General features: G+C 40.4%; 1 protein-coding gene across 1 annotated transcript in view; it reads left to right on the forward strand.

The window, feature by feature from the left end:
- The window catches only part of CPA6 (carboxypeptidase A6), a gene marked incomplete at its 3' end in the record, with an annotated part of 84,504 nt that overhangs the window by 46,973 nt on the left and 19,849 nt on the right, over window positions 1–17,682 (forward strand). Inside the window, exons 3-6 of the mRNA XM_082014652.1 lie at window positions 5,347–5,471; window positions 8,972–9,086; window positions 10,080–10,181; window positions 11,045–11,149. Of these exons, the coding sequence (XP_081870778.1) occupies window positions 5,347–5,471; window positions 8,972–9,086; window positions 10,080–10,181; window positions 11,045–11,149 (447 nt within the window). The remainder of the gene's footprint in view (window positions 1–5,346; window positions 5,472–8,971; window positions 9,087–10,079; window positions 10,182–11,044; window positions 11,150–17,682) is intronic.

Here is a 17,682-nt window from a genome sequence, read left to right on the forward strand (position 1 = left end):
AATTGCCACTGGAAGATTTTGCTGCACATAAAGGGCAGCTGAAGGAGATCGGCAGTCAGGACTGTCAATTAAGTTCCTTAATTGGCAGGAGCAAGTGAGGATGAAATCAGTCCTGATCCTGAAAATATTTGCAAGGGTGAAGACATTAGAGAGGACCAGTTCTACTCTTTCTGGGTGAACTACAGCACAGCTATAATTATCCACCAGTGTCAGAGTCAACAGGAGTTGTTCATCCTTCATTCCTTTGCAAATGTACCAACAGAAGCCTAAAATTCTGTTGCACCCTATTTGCATGCAAGGCGTGTTTGTGTACATACATATATATGACCATGTTTTTCATGTGTTATGTGATGAAGCCTCCAATAGTCAGACCTCTGACAACATTCGTGAGGCTGGAGCAGTTTCTGCTTCTTCTGTTCTCTACCTTCTACTATCAGATTTCTAACTGAAAACGTATCTAATGAGTTTCAGTACTGCTTAAGGTGTTTATGTGTCTATACATGAGCATAAATGGAAAACCTATAGATACTGAGAGAGCCCATGATGTGCTGATAGAGCCCATGAGCAAAGAGCATCACTGCTTGCATTACTGACTGCACATTCCCTTTTACAAGAGGCTTAGAAATGCCAAGCCATTTCAACTGATGGCATCATAACAATAATTACATTCTGAACTTTACAGTTGACAGCGTTTCTCAAATCTGTTCATAGTGATGTTAAGGACAAGGCCAGCTTTGGTACATGTATTGCTTTGTACAACTCACTAAGTATAAAAACTGGAATTGCTAGGTAATAAAGCATAGCAAAATTACTGTCTTCATGGGGTATAACACAGATAAATCACATAAACAATTTTGTCCAGATACTAAATGTAAATTATGGCAGAGTTATTCTAGTTATTTTCAACAACAAGCATCAATCATCTCCTTTGATCGATACACGATCACAGACCTGATGAGAGCATTGAGCATCTTCCTTTCAGGCTAAATAGAAGAAGAAATTAAACACCAGTTTATGAAAGGGCAGTGAGGAACAACTGGAGGCTACTGCCCAAGAAAATGGCTTTAATTACAAAGTATGAGCCTGACTAAGTCCTGTGATGTGAAGAAGCTGGGGATTTCTTTCAGTGACTTAAATGAAAAAAAGGACTGTGGGATGTATGCAGGTATGACTGTGTTCCTGGGGAAAAGCAAAGAGACTCCTTTCTTCTTGGGCTCCCTTTCCACAGGCATGGAATGAGCTGGAGTAAAACCTGGGACTAGCAAAGAAAATAATTCCCTGCTCTGGTTTCTATTGTAGCAGGACAACAGAGCTTTCCGTACACCATTTGTGATGCACAGGATTATACCAACGAAATGTTTGTATTCTTGGAAAATTATTTGCAACATTTTTAATTTCAGAAGAAATTCTGAATTCTCTTAGCTCAGCATCAAAATCTTTTTAATATATTTGTCCCTTTGCCTTGTGCTGACTTTTCATCACCATACTGACCAAGAGCTAGAGACATGACTAATGAGTTCAGGGTTGCTGTAGCTTTGAAGGTGTCCAGGTAAGAGCTGATACATTTATACTCTTGAGCTGTCTTTAACACCTTGGTTTAAAGAGAAACTGCCTACAAGTAAACCCAAAGAGCATTGGCTTTGCTAAGCACAAGTTGAATCACAAGGACTTTTATGGAAGAAATGAGGTTGAAAAAAAGAATGTGCAGTTAAAAAGGAATACGTACTATGTAGTCACAATTAATAATCTCTTATACCTTCTTTGTTAAATGAAGCAATAATGTGTTTAAATCCTCTGGGAAAAGGCAGCTGTCTGTATGCTTTTACATACCACTTCTCCTCATAGAAAGCAAGTCAGGATGCTCGTGCCTCCGGTGACATTCTGGGAAAAATCATTCGCTGGCATCCGCGGGGCCACCACTGTCCCTGAGAACAGGTACCCCGAGTCACACCTGAGTGCAGCAGCAGGTGCCGAGTAATTGGCCTCCAGGTTCGAAGGCTGAGCCTGATGAAAGATCCTGCCTGGGCTCTGCTTATTATGCAGAGGCTCAAAACATCCCAAGACCCTCTAAAGGCAACCTGCTGCCTGGCAGGTGGGAAAAGACATGTAAAGGAGACAGTTCTGCAATGCAGATGAGAGTATTTATGTTTGCAGACATACTCTAAAGCATATCTCTTTTCCTCTAGCCTCAAGATACCAGGTGAAATTTGAGGTTCAAATATTTGGCTCCATGTTCAGGGGATTCTGTAGGATTTCTGCATCTGTTCGGTTTGTAGCTGGAGAATCTTCCCCCCACCTAGCAAACCCCACCACCCACACAGCAAATAAATGTCTTTTGGCACTGACTGGTACACCGTCCATAATACTATATAATAGCTAATGCATAATGTTTGGGGATAGCAACACCTCATCACAGGTAGTAAAGAGGATAGGAGAACGATTAACATCACTACCACTCGCTAGCCAGCAGAGCCCAGTGTGGAAATCCAAGGCATGCTTGCCAGGGGAATGATTCCAGAAGAAGAGTGATGACTCTGATGGAGATGCCGTGATGAAGTCTCCTGAAGTTGACAGTGAGTAAAGGACAGTCGGACTTACTCAGTCCAAACATGCCTGCTCTGAAATGCATCTTTTGCTTGTCAGTTTTCATGCCCTGCCTCTATGTCATGCCAAGGACAAGCTGAAAGCTGCAATATAAATAAGGTGTCTGTTGGAGAAATGTGTTTCTTGTTATATGCTTTATCAAGCAAAATCAAGTCAGCAATTGAAGTGGTGCTCATGACAACACAGGTAACATCTCCCAGATGAGCACTGAATGCTTCGTTTACATTGCAAAGGATGAGAGGTGGGAGTCAAGTGAAACCAAACTACCCAAATAGGGAACTGAGCTGAAGAGGAGCGATTGGTATTCTAAAAATGGGATCTTTTTGTCTCACTTCCAGGACAATGCCAAGAGTGAAATATTGCATTTTCACCAAAAGAGGATAGCAGTGTGCAATATACCACTGGTTTCATTAGTTAAAAGAAGATTGCTTCTGCTTTTGATATTCCCTTAAGCCAGTAATGTGAGGACCAATTAGAATAACTCAGAAATTAAAAAGCTTAGTGATGTTGTAATCAACAGTGTGAATATTGGTTGTTTTATCCCCTCCTTCAGAGAAATACACCAAAATTAATCCTGAGTAACTATCAAGAACAAAGACAAGTTTCAGGTGTATCTCAATCATGATTTTTATTTTTTTTTTTAATTTTTGTAACTTCTATTTCCAGTTTTATGTGATTAGATATTGCAGTTGGCCAGGAGACACTTCACTTGAGTTGCTCTTAACTTGTGTATAACAATTTGTTATTGTTTTTATAAAGATGGCTCAAACTGAGCTGATTGATGCGCTGTTACTCCAAGAGCAACAAATTTACCCTCTGTGATGTCTATTTTTAGAGATAAAACTTAAAAGTCAAATACACATTTCTAATTAACCATGTGTGAAATCAACCAGGTTGAATTAGGGGGGAATTTCACTGGATGCCTATAATTAATCAAAGTACAAAATACAGATAAAATAACAAACATAAGGTGTTAGGGCACTGAGAGGATCTTTATTTATAAGCAGCATTTAACACCATTTAATTCATGAGTTCAGTTTCTACTGACCATCTGTCATAGCTGCTGTCAGATTCACAAGCCTCGTGAACTTTGCCAGTCCTGGTGCTAGACTTCAAAAGATGCTGCACCCACCCACCACTATCACTTGGATCCATAGACGATATTGTGGCAGCGTGAAACAAAGGGTGGGTTTGGCAGGAATAGAAGAGGCTGCCCCTGTGTTTCAGTTTTTTCTCCTTCCAAAGTAGCAGGCATTTAATTTGATTAACTGGTAACTAAAGTCACTGTTGCTTGCAGAGGTAGCATCAGGTTCAGCATCAGATGCCGCCTTGGCAATCAGAATATTCTCACTCAGGGCCATTTGAGAAAAGGTGGGAACTAAACCCCTGTTGGAAGACTGTACTCTCATCTCAAACGAGGCTTGTAACAAGACCAAGTGAAATGCATTAGATATTTCCAAAATAGCTTGTATGGCATAGAAGTCAGGAGCTTTTAAAATATAGATTATGAAAACCTTCTTAGGAACCTGGAAAGCAAGTAAGGCAAGGGACACTCATGAGCTGTATCTATGACTTTCATCAATGCAGCTTATCACAGCTGATTGCAACAAACTTCAAAAGATATTTATCAAGTATTAATTCTTTTTAAATTCTTTTTAAGAAATGTGGGAACATGGTAGTCCCTATCAATTCCACTCTTTGTATTCAGCTCACAGACTTACATATTTTTAAGGCCTGTGGATCTTGACGTGCATATTTGTCACATTGACACAGAGGTTGTTGCTAAGACTCCTTTCCATAGTCTCCTGTGACTATCTAGCAGCTCTGAGAAGAGGTTTGTTAACTTGTGTTCTCGCCACTGTCCTCACACTGACTGAGGAGGGGCTGTTCTCACCTCTGTTGAAGAGTATGTCCATCTGGTGTTGGTACAGCTGAGCAGTACAACAGCATTTTGCTACAGGGTGCAGAACACTGAGTTTCAAATCCCTGTTTGCAAACTTCCTTGCTTTCTTGAAAATTCATGTTCTGAGCCAAAATTTCCAAGTGTATTTCAGATTCGGCGTCAAAAGAAAGTAGAAATGTACAAGAAGCATCCCTTAGGTACGTGCAGACATAGATAGCATGTTAGTAACTGTGGTATCATTTAGTAGCTCATTTTTTACAACATTTTAATAATTTTATTATCTTAATCCCGTTCTTTGATGTTTCATATAAAATTATTGAGTAGATCACAGCTTCCTTCATAGTATTGGTGACCTTCTGTTACTGACCTCTGATCTGCTTATTATCAAGAATAAAGCTTGGGTACATTTTGCAAACACCACTGGTATATGCTATGCTTTCTACCTCTCTTTAGCATTCTTTTCTTTTACTGCCCTAGTGAACATGAAAAATACCTTGTGAAATAAAAGACTCATGGAATCCATAGGAGCTAGTACATAGTCTGAGGAGGCACATGAAGTTGGAGGTAGCTTTTGTTTTGAGCTGTTTGAGGGGGCACATTCCTGCGACTGTTCTCTCTTCCCCTTGGCAAATCTCCCACAAGAATTGTGGTAAGCTGGATGCAATCATTCCTCAAAATCTGCTCCGTTAACATAGATGGCGAGCTGGACCAGCCAGTACAGTTTTATTGTCTATACCATGCCTAGAGTCTTTGCCTACATAGCTTCAAGCGTGCCATCTCCTGGACTTCCCCACCTACACTGAATGCGTATGAATTACAGGTTGGTTCCTGCACTATAGGTGGACCTGTGGCAGCCCAGCAGCCCCTTCCACATCGTCGAAGGTACAGTCACCGACGTGCGAGTACCACAGAACACGTCCCGAAGTCTGCTACCCTACCTCCAGCAAGCAAACATCCAGTACACGTAAGCCTGTGCTTTGCTTTTTGTGCCTCGCTCTGGAGATCTGGCCTCTAAGGCAGGCTGCATCTACCAGGCCAAGTATGCTTGAAAATACATTCCACATCATAGCAATTAGACTGGCAGACAGCTAGACATTGTCAAGCAAACAACCATTTTAATGGGAGAACAGAAAATCTCCCACAGGCAGGCAGTTTTAATTAAATGTCCTCCTTTGGAGTCAAGCTGAAGTGTTTTCAGTGTATATGAAATCACATCTGTTAAGAGAGCAATGGTAATTACTAATTCTACAGCCTGCTTTGCCTCTCTCTGTATTTAACAGGAGCTAGGTTTGTTTACAAGTGTGCTGCAAACGCAGAGGCAAGCCTTCTTCATGAATTATAAAGGAATGTACTAGTTCTGTTTTATAACTCTACGTTCCTCGTGACCCAACGCAAGTCATACTGAACAAATACACTCTAAGGATCACGTATCATTTATAGTGCTTCTTAAAAGCATTCAAGACAGTTTTGGAGTATACTTGTTATTTCATATTTATCAATATAATAGACAAGAGTAATGATCTTGCCATTAAAGCCTTTTCAGTGAGATGCCTAAGTATCTGAATAATCAACAGATGAGTTATTTGCATTCTCCAACATTTGCTGAATAAAGCCCTACGTGAGGCTATTTATACTTATTTCTCGTGAGAAAGGGATCGCAGAAATCATATTGAATATTATATGTACTCTTACCAAATTCCATTTTTATTATAACAATGGTGTCTTATTAACCTGTCACTCTAAAATTACAAAAACAAACATCAGGAAATTAATTACGCAGGCCCGGTAGCTGAAGCTCAGAATGACTTTCATGTGGATTCAGCTGCTTCAGTTTTGTTTGTGTTTAAAAATTAGATGGGATTTTCTGTAATTGTTTTCCTGTGCTTATACAAAAAAAAAAGTCCCCTAATTACTGTGCCCTGGCAGTTGTATTCACGTCTGCTGCTGTTCCTGCTCACGGTAATCACCTTTAATGAAATGACAGAAGGCCATTTTATATGTGGTATAAACACTCCCTATACTTGAAGACCTTTACTTAGGTTGCAGAGCAGAGTGCGCACGGGCGAGGACTGCGAGTGCAAATCGTCTCTCCAGTTTACCTGAAACAATGGGCTACAAACACTAGGACAGCATTACATTCATTTTCCACGGGCAAAATTTCCTCTCTGACACTGGGCCCGCAAGATGTGTGCACTCAGAAGGAAGCTGGGCGGCATTTTGTCAGCTCCAGGCTGTTTCTTTGCTCTCTTTTCGTCTCCCCGCTGCCCGTTTCGGACTCCTCGCCTGCTGGCTCCCAGCCATCAGAAGCAAAACCCTGCAAAGCCTCGGACGAGCATGTGCTTGTCCTGAGAAGCCTCCTGAGATCTGTAACTCCACAAGAGCCGGGAGGATTCGCCATGAGAACGGCAACAGCTATAGTCGGGGAGCGGCAGGAGCGGGGCTGCCGGGGCGGCCGTGCCCGCAGCCCAGCTGGGGGGGACCACAGCCCTGAGCTGGAGTGCCGCGCCACAGCCAAGGGGCTGAGATGCTGGCAAGGTTTCATACAGCTCCTTTCCTCATGGCTGTTTTTCACACTTTTTTTTTTTTTAGTTTTAGTTTTGACACGCTATTTGCAAAGGAGTCAAACTGCTACATCGCTTTTGGAACTGGAAAATCTGAGGCAAACAGCATGTAAAAGTTCAGCCTGATGGAGTGACACTTGTTCTAAAGACGGGAAGCATTAAGCAGCCCTAATAATGAACAAGGTCACCAGCCCTTGCCTGTAAGACAGGCTTATCTGTCCCAGTGTTTGACTTTATGACAAGGAGACGGTCATGAAAACAAGCCAGGCATGAGATAAACTCTTGCTGCACCAAGTTGCCTGGGTTGTAAGTTCGCTGGCAACGAAGCCACTTACGTTGTGTTCAGACCTGAGGGACTTCCAGAGGCTTTGTGTTATAAGCACACATGATACACAGTCATTTGAAAGTAAAGAAAGATTATCGAATCTCATTTGGAGTACAAACGCATAACCCATCAGGAGTTGTGAAATTAAATCTATTACTGTAAAAGTGAACAAAGAGAGCTTGATCCTGGTAGGTACTTACACTAACCAGAATTCAGCAAAGCAGGCAAGTATTTTTTTACTGTATTAGATGTCCAAATGACTTGAATAAAACCACTGCTTTAATCTAACTACAGGCTTAAATGCTTTATAATACTAGTCTTAGAGTGTATAGCACTTTGCAAGACTATAAGCACTTACATTGCTTAATAAAAGCTGATGAGGTAGAACAATGTAACTCCTAATAATGCAATTACTTCACTCATACATTTGAAGAATGTGGATAACCTTTACTTCGATACATATATGTAAATAGACCTATTATCTTTGAGGTGTCTGCTGCACAGCTGAGTTAGGATCAGAGTGAATGCATTTTTTTTCCATCTTTTTCCAATTATTGCAGCTAATGCCTGTAAGTCTTTGAAAGGTTGAATGTGACCACCATTTTACAGGAATGATGAATTAGAGGCATGGTGATTACACATTGCCGTGCTTCAGGAGAAGGTGGTTTACAAGGATGGCCCTCAGTTTTACAGTGATGTTGTTACCAATGTCAGTGACACTATTCCCAGCTCCTGCCACTGTGTGATGGAAGGGATAGACACTCCAACCTCTTTGACAGAATTCTTTTCAGATGTTTTCTCTATTACCTTTTTGTGTTTGCATCATTATTTGGTTTTGCCATAAACTAGAAAGTTTTCAGCTTGAACCACTGTTCCTGTGTTTCACTCAAAGCAAACAACCTCTCACTTTTTATGCAAGCATATTTAAGTTACACTGAAGTGTTGTTTCATATTTTCCCTGAGTTAAAATAATTGGCAACCAACTATTGCAGAGTAGGTACTTGTAAACAACAAACCACACTTAAGATTTTTTCTTTGTTGTTTGTTGTGTTTCAGACAGAATTATAATGCTGCCAAGTATTTCATTTTTTTGTTTTGCCTCTACAACTTGTAGGTATATGTAATGTTCCATGCCAGTACAATATTCCAAGAGAAAGTATGTGCATGTTTTTCTAAGCCTAAAAATACACTTTTTTTATGCTTTAGAAATAAATTTTTTAGGATCCATGGTCACGTAGTGTAAGTGGATTATAAAAGAAGACAGCAAACGCTGCTCCATAAGCAAATAAAGGTGGCTTCTTCTTCACATTGGCTACATTATTTATAACATTCTGTTTTATTTGCTTAACAAGCTCATTGCGTTTTTTGAAGGCACTCTTACATTTCAAAGCAGCTGGAGTATTTATTTGGCATCATATTCAAATAAGCCTGAAGCACTCTATTGTCAAAATACAACAGATGAAGTAACATCTGGATGACTTAACTCCTGCTATATTTCTTCTAAATGTGATTGTTTTTCTGTTTTAGCCTGTATGTTTGACTAGTTTTTCAGTAATACAGTTATCTTTTTTCACCTAGGATTCTCATATCAGACCTACAGAAAGCGATAGAAAACCAAACTGGACTGAGATCATCTAGGAATCGAAGGTCCCTCTCTGGGTATAACTACGAGGTGTATCACTCCCTGGAAGAAGTACGTGAAAATTCATATTGTTCCTCTTATCCGCTACACTGTTGTCTTTAACAGGGCTAAGATTTCACTTTCTCTACAAGTTATGGTTGCCTGTTCATCTTCATAGAATCATGGAATCATTTAGGTTGGAAAAGACCTTTAAAGATCATCGAGTTCAGAAGTGTTCTAAATGTTTCTTCTTCAAAAATAGGCACCTTCTTGAAAATATTTGTTTGTTATATATTTGTAGTCAAGGCTTATCTTTACATGGAACTATCTTGGACAGCTTCTGAGTTTTGTTTTTAAAGTAGGTCTTTTACTCTGATGGAGTAAGAGATATCAGCAAGTGATTAGTCTCACTGAGTCATTTAAGTAAGCAATACGAGCAAATGCGTAAGTATTTGCACAAGAGGCCCAAAGACTTAAAAACACTGAGATACAAATTCATGTGTAAGGGTTACTATCCTGGAAGATAGCTGGTTAAATGCTTTCTGTTGATTTCAGTGTGCTCAGGTACACAGTTTCACTTTACACCAAAACAAGGTCACTAGACTCAGCGTGGAGGGTGCCGCACCGCGATGACATCGGGTGCCTGTGAAATAAATCTTGCAAGCAGCGTTGAATCCTGCAGGCCAATCTGTTTGCCATTCTGTGCCCTGGCAGGCAGTCAGGGACTTTCTTTATTCCGTTAACGTCTAGCGGGAGTGGCAGATTAGGCCCGTCCCCAGATTTGCAATTAACAGCTAATGCATTCAAGTAATATCCAATAATAAAATAGAAAAAAAATCCTTTGTCACTGAAGGCTGCATCCAGCCTCTGGCAATAGAGCTATGAGAGGAATGGTAGTTCCAGTGTGAAAACAAAAACAAAACAGCAAAAGAAAAGACAAAAAGAAAAACTACAGGAAAATCCAAAAACATACAGAGGACTGAGAGCTGAGATTAATAAATGTGTTACAGTTGCTTCCTATGAAATGCAAAGATTGAAGCAACAGCTTTATTTCTGTATTTGCAGATCCAGGGTTGGATGCATCATCTGAATAAAACTCATTCAGATCTTGTTCATATGTTCTCTGTTGGACAATCCTATGAAGGGAGGCCACTCTTTGTACTCAAGGTAAAGATTAAATGGTCATTAATCAGACTGGAATTCAAGTCTGGAATAATAAACTCTGGAATCAGGGACAGACACGTTATTACTTATGTTACAGCACATACACCAGAGACGCAGGTTATCAATGTTTCCTAAGGATTAGTTGCTATGATCTAAGCATCTCTCTGAACGTCATCTTTAATGAACAAAAAAATTAAAGACTGGAAAACTAAAAACCAAATCCTATTGACTTTGATTGGATATGCGTGGAGATAGATTGCAGGACAAGTTCAATTAGCAGGATTTGGATTTAGGGGAATGGGAAAGTTTTGTGTTTATAGACAATTTGGAAAGAAGTTATGCTGGAGAGGGACCCCAGAGGACTCTGGAGCCCTTCTCAGCACATGCCACATACACTTCCTCTTTAGCTACTGACAAAAATCCAGGGCTGTGCACTCTCAACTCACGTTATGAGGACCACAAATTAAAGGGCATCAGCAAGGTGCAAAAAAATTTTCCTTTCAATATAGTTTTTTTTCATCTGCTGAATTTCAATCTGAAAATTTGATTCTGCATGAGGCTATTCCTGTAGAATTGTTTTTCCTCACCCTGTTCCTTGTGATATTTGAGGATATCATTCCTCATAAAGAGGAACTGACAGATCTCACTTTTCCTGAATTTCTTTTTTCCATAGATCAGCTTCATTGTCTTGGCACACCTGCATATCATTATCTTGGCCATACCTTTGAAAACAATACGTTTGTGTTCCTTTATGTGAGGAAATTCAAGATGGTTTAGTGTTTCTAATATTCTGTTATTTTCTCATTATTGTGTCTCACTAATGTCATGAGATCTACTGATATTTCTATGAATATATGCACTTCAAGTTAGGTAAAAGGTCACGGCCCTACAAGAAAGCTGTCTGGATAGACTGTGGGATTCACGCAAGAGAGTGGATTGGCCCTGCCTTTTGCCAGTGGTTTGTGAAAGAGGTAAGTGTTTAATGATTTACAGCCATGCAGTTCCTTCAGTAAAATAAACATTACGTTTTTGCTAAAACCAATCTAACACATATATTAATAAGAAGAATAACTAACTTTTATACCACTTTTTAAAATTTTATTTGTAGAATACTTAAGTGCTTGATAAACGAAGCTGGTAGCGACAGCCAGACACAGCTAGGCACAGGACAAAAATACGCCAGACAGATATTGACAGAGATACAGAGTAGAGTTTTATTCCAAGATATGAAAATGTGGAGATTGTAATTCTGGTAATCATCCAGGTAAATCAGTGCCAGTGTGTACTGCTTCAGATCAGTTCAGCAATATCTTTGGTTTGAGGACTGAGATTAAGAAAGACCTTTCTCTTTTAGTTCCATAGGAATAGAAAACTAAAATCATAGACAGATTTCATGCAAAATTATGATTTTCATACTCTCTGAATATCAAGTGGTTTCCCCAATGTTTCTTTGATACTATCTTACTAGATTTATGCTCCCTTTATCTTTGATATCTAGGGTCTAGCCTTCATATCCATCCATTTACTGTTTTTCAAACGATCAATGAAATCAAAGCAACTAGAATTTTGTTTTCCACTTGTCCAGTACATCATTTTTTGTATATCAGCACTTAATCTCTTCTAATGTCAGATTCATCTCAAATGCACAATATGTTTGCAGGATTTTGACATTTCCCCTTGACCAGAAAACTTTTGTTCAAGAAGGGGTATTAGCTGCACAATGGAGACTATTTTGCAATGCAATTTACATAAGTCAAAGAAGTCTTGGAAAAAAACCCCAACAGATGTGCTTTGAGTATTTTTCATACCCTCTTTTTGCTGAAAATAAATGATACAAGATCTTTGCATACCAAGTTCTTCCTATAAACGCACATTTTTCTCACTTGTATCCTACCCCATCACTCTGGAATTCTACAGTGTATTAATACATCGTCTGATTTAAAGGATATGTCTCTGATTTTCTGGGATCTCTCCACTCAGCAGAAAGATCCTGGCTCTATAAGTGACTTCATGAGAGGAAACCTCTATATCATCAACACCCTAAGGCGTTAGCTGAGATGATCATATAACCATGTGTGATCTTCCTTCAGAAGTCACAGCAGCATATAGAGCAAGTACAGAAATAATGAGGCCACTACAATTTGGGTGAGCCTGTCAGCATGGCTGCTGAGGCATGGGTAGGCTAACCCAGATCCAGGAGCTGATCAGTGCGCAATGATGGTGCGTCTTCTTATTAGGACTTCTGTTAGTGTAAAGATGAACAAACTTGCAACTATTTCTGAGCAGCTTTCCTACCCAGGAGAACAGGCTGTAGGAAGGAAGGAAGATGTTTGGGACAGACAGGCACTGGTGGGAAAGGCTCAAGTGCATCTTCCTTACCAAGGTTTTCCTATAAAGCACTACGATGTGGCAGCAAGGTAAAAAACACAAGGTTTCTCTGTAGAGTTTATGGCAGAGTATAGGCTGTGTATGTGTGTATAAAAACCTTCTGGTTGTTATTTGAGATCCTCAGAGAGTAGCTTGCTAGTAAGACTGTTTCTCTAACTCTGTAAAAGCATTTTCCTAGGTTAAAGAAGGTTTCTGCAGAGTTCCTTGAGACTACAGGAATGTACCACCTTTGTCTGCCCATCTCGGTCGTGCATTGCCTTTGTTCACCGATGACGTGTATTTTCTTCTTTCCTTAGAGCAATATTTCAATCCAGCATTAAAGCAAAAACATCAGGATCAGCATACATTATGCTCACAGCCTCCATCATTTTAAAAATGGCTGGGAGGGCAGGAGAGACAAGACGATTAGATTGTTTGGTTTAGGATATTGCTTTCCTCATTAAATGAATTAGACCTTTTTAGTAGGAACTCTGGGAAAACTGAAGGTCTCCCTGTGCTTCAAACTCTGCAATTCTCTTTTGCTGGCAAACTCCTCCCTTAAGCACCTCTGCAGCCCGCCAGCCCACTTTCCATCCTCCCTGGCGCTTACGGGCATTTCTGAGAAAGGGCAGTCAGCTTGGAAACAGATTTTTCCTGGCATGTTTGTTGACTTTAAGGAATAGCACCACCAGCCCATTGATTTAAGGCAAGCAAAAGGAAATGTTGGATTTATGTGATGTTAGCTTCTTTCCTAGCAAGAACGGCATACACGCATCCCTTTACTGTGCAGGCAGCCTGAAACATTTTATTGAGCTTTCACTTCACCCTGTGATCTCTGTCACTTGTTGTTACTGACATGTCCATACTCCTGTGTACAACTAGGCTTTTCAAGAGATTTAGCTTAGAAAACAACAGAATCACCGAATTACAGAATCATTAAGGTTGGAAAGGACCTTTAAGATCATCAAGTCCAACTATCAACCCAACACCACTATGCCCACTAAACCATATCCTGAGGTGCCATGTTTACATGTTTTTTGAACACTTCCAGTGATGGTGACTCCACCACCTCCCTGGGCAGCCTGCTCCAATGCTTGACCACTCTCTCCGTAAAGAAATTTTTCCTCATATCTAGTCTAAACCTCCCCTGGCACAACTTGAGGCCATTTCCTCTTGTACTATCGCTAGTTACTTGGGAGAAGAGACCAACACCTACCTCCCCACAACCCCCTTTCAGGTAGTTATAGAGAGCAATAAGGTCTCCCCTCAGCCTCCTCTTCTCCAGACTAAACAACCCCAGTTCCCTCAGCCGCTCCTCATAAGACTTGTGCTCCAGACCCCTCACCAGCTTCGTTGCCCTTCTCTGAGGGGCCCAAAACTGAACACAGTGTTTGAGGTGCGGCCTCACCAGTGCCAAGTACAGGGGCACAATCACTTCCCTAAAATTTTTAGGGGCCATGCTAATCTTCTCTATATCGTTCCAATTTTAGTATATGTGCTGCCAAAGTGAGCACAACCTCTATGTTTGAATTTCACTTTACATTCAAGCTGAAAACTGGATGCTACAAACTTGACCAAATATTCTTAGCAAGCTTAGGAGTCCTCCATATCTTGCTTGCACCTCTGAAAGCAGCAACTTCTGTGATTTGCCAAGGTATGGGTAGTGGCTCCCTGCTTTCTACAAAGCATCTGGAGTTGTTCACCTGAGCAGGACCCAGCTCCCATCTATCTGGAAATGCAAGGCAGACTGAGGCAGGTCAGACTTGGGAAGTGAGGATGTGCAACTAGAGCATGGGAAGGTAAAGGCTGCCTGCTATGCAGGCTTGTTCTGTATTCGGGCAAATACAATAGAGAAAAAGAACAGATGAACTAGGAAAAAAAGGAGAAAGACATAGAAGTAGAGGTTGAAGATGAAAAAGAGAAAAAGAATGCACAGGAAAGAGTTTTGCATTATGTGATAATATAATTGAAAGTACAAAACCAGCCTACTCGCATTTTGAAACAAACAAAAGGAGAGCAAAGACTATTGTTTCATTGTGGGGGTTGTTTTTTTTGTATGGGGTTTTTTTGGTTATAATCTACTCCAGCATGAGCTCTATCCTTGGCTCTGTATTCCATAGGTCTGGTGTTAATACGAACATCACTGTTTGTTTCTGTAGAAGGCAGCCCTGAATGCCTGTAGTCTCTCAGCTGAAGCTAATCAGATGTTCTACCAGGATTAGCAATACTGGTGGCCTCTGACAAACCCTACCTCATGGTCATTAAATTCTCAGTTAAGAAAGAGGACACCCTGCGCACACAGGATCAGAACTTCAGGTACCAACTAATGAGGCACAGAGAAGCATCTGCGCCTGTATTGTAGTAGAATACCAGTTAGGTTACAGTGGAGTCCCACCAACTTCAAGACTCTACTCAGCTAGAAAGGGCCAGAAAGAAGGCCCAGCCAGTGGAAATATGAGGGACCTGTGGTGGAGTAGGAAAGCAAGAGCAACTGTAAAAGAAAATGGAATTGATTACAGGGGGACTACTTTGAAGGCAAACTGCAAAGATAAGTGAATCTAATGTAACCCAGAATTTGTGTCCACAGCGAAAGATCAAGGGAAAAAAAAAAGAAAAAAGGTTTGGTAGCTCAGATTTTTAAGAAGACTGCCTTGGATCTAATCATACATTAAAAGGGGTTAGTAGATATTACAAACTGGAAAGAAAGGTACTCTACTATGTGTAATTACTTTGTAGAAAGCAGTAGACTTTAGACACAATATTTATCAGACATAAAATATATTTATGCAAAATTAAATGGCCCTCAGAAACAAAGAAGCAAAACCTACAGACTTTTTGCAAAGTACAGTTACATCTGTATATGTGTTAAATAAGAATATTTAACTCCTCTTCACTGGGTGTGCAATTGTGAGAGGAGAAGCAGAATTCAGATATCAAATTATCCAGACCTCAAATTTAGGATTTTACCATTGTTTTAAAGATCTGAAATATGGTTCAGAGGCTGCTATTTAAATTAACATCAAAACTAGATCCTGTTTCAGTTTTAGTGGAAGCAGCTGAGGATTCCCATTACATCTGGTTTGACTTTCTTCCCTCTAATAAATGCTGCCATTTGATCCATCTCAATGATGTAGAACCTTGAAATGTCATTCATACAACATTTGCAGAAAACAACATACAGGAGATGTGACTTTAAGATGCACTATTCTTTGTTTCTGATGCGGTAATTTGTATTTTAAACCTCAAGATTAGAAAATTCAAGAAATTTAATTAAGAACTTTCAAGAAGCAAGCACTGATTGTACTTCTTGACAAAATATTCTAAGAATCCAATGGCAACTGTAAGGGAAACATCTGTTGAGATCAAATGCATCTCCCTAAGGGAGTGGCCTCATCGGGGCCTCAAATGAAGGTGCAAATAGCCTCACACTTTGGAAATGCAGTAGCCTCCACCATCACCTTCTTCTCCCACCCTCAAAAGTGGGCCTTTTTAGGAAAAAGGAATTAACATATGTTGACCAGATTCAGTGTATCTGTCTGCATCTCAAAGGTGAACTGTGGCATGCTCTTCCATAGACTCCCTCGGCTCTTATATTTTTCAAATATTTAAATCTTGAGAACTTTCCTCAAAATAATATTATTATTCTTTGAATGTGGGTCAGCTTACATTGCATTGCACATAGCTACTTTAATGTGGGACTGTTGTGCGATTTTTTCCTGGATGGGCAGTGCTACTGTCTGCCTCTTCTGGGAAAGAACCTAGCCAGTATCTAAGGTCTTTGCTGAAAAAATATTCAGAACTACTTCTGAGCTTTCTGGATTTGATCAAGGTGACTTGATAAGTTTGGTTTGGGCACTGACCTTGCTAGACTACCCATGAATGATGGGTGGCTACCCTCACCCCTATCCACAGGCCCACTGGAAAGGAGCTGTATAGTAGAGCAGTCCAAATCTGCACCTCTGAAGCCCTGCAGCACTGCATCATCCCTTAAAGATGGTCCATAATAGCTGTCTCATCTCAGAAGAATCCCAAATCTGAAAAGAATATCAGTATGCTCTGTGTACTTTAATTTGTGAGATTCATGGCTGAAAGTACAAATTCGGAAATGTGTGTGTCCTAGATCCTAATTATACGAGTTCCCAGATTGTCCAAGATGATGTGTTAGTGCCTCATCATGCAGCCAGGGAGCAGACAGGCCACCCTAGGAAAAGAATTTAAAGGCTGGGGACAGGTTTTTTAATTTTTTTTTTTTTTTAATGCTGACATTGGTATTGATTGCTGCCAAAACCAGGCCTGAATCCCATCTTTTCACTCCATAATAATGAGCTAAGACACACAGACTGTCCAAGACGCAGAATGGCAACACCTGCCTCCACTATTCTAAGCTTGAGACTGATTTATGAGTCACCTTGTGGGATGCATATGGGATGCATATGGGATGCATACTGCCAGCCAGCCACCAGACTTGTAGACCAGGCCCCAGAGACCAGTCTGTACCAGGAATTTTGCAGGGTTCAAGACCTCAGATTCTTCCTCAGGAATTTTTATGAAGTGCTTGACTGTAAAGACAGGATACCTAAAAGAACAGCACATACATATATACAAATAAGGACAACTGTGTGACCAGATGCAGGTCCAAGGAGGAGACCCAGACAGCGCCAATGTTCAAAAGGGTTGGCTTTTCTTCTGCACTGTGCACGCCATGTGGTCAGAAGGCCAGAAAGCTATAAGTGTTCCTACTTTAAGATCCGCTGAAAGCCAATGTAGCACTTATACACATTCTGCAAAATTCCATAGTCTGTGTCCTGATGGACAAAACATCTGCAATATGCTACATCAACAGTCAGAGCAGCACTCAGTCATTCATTTCAGTGCTGAAGTCCACACTGTCAGGAAAACAGCTTCACATTCTGGATCACTTCTGGGTCTTGCTGAGCTCCATCAAAACTGGTAATCCTTTAGGAGTCAGAAAATTTATTTCCCCTTGCTATCCATAACTCAAAATACTGGCTGGTTATGAAATTCAGACACCAGTTTTTCACCCACTTCAGAAACAGTCTGATCTTGAGGATGTGTAAGATAGTTCTGTGAAGCAACACACTATGTTTGTTAAAGACTATGTGCCTGAGCTATCACT

This window comes from Phaethon aethereus, assembly GCF_964289735.1.
Source record: "Phaethon aethereus genome assembly, chromosome: 2".
Lineage (NCBI taxonomy): Eukaryota > Metazoa > Chordata > Aves > Phaethontiformes > Phaethontidae > Phaethon > Phaethon aethereus.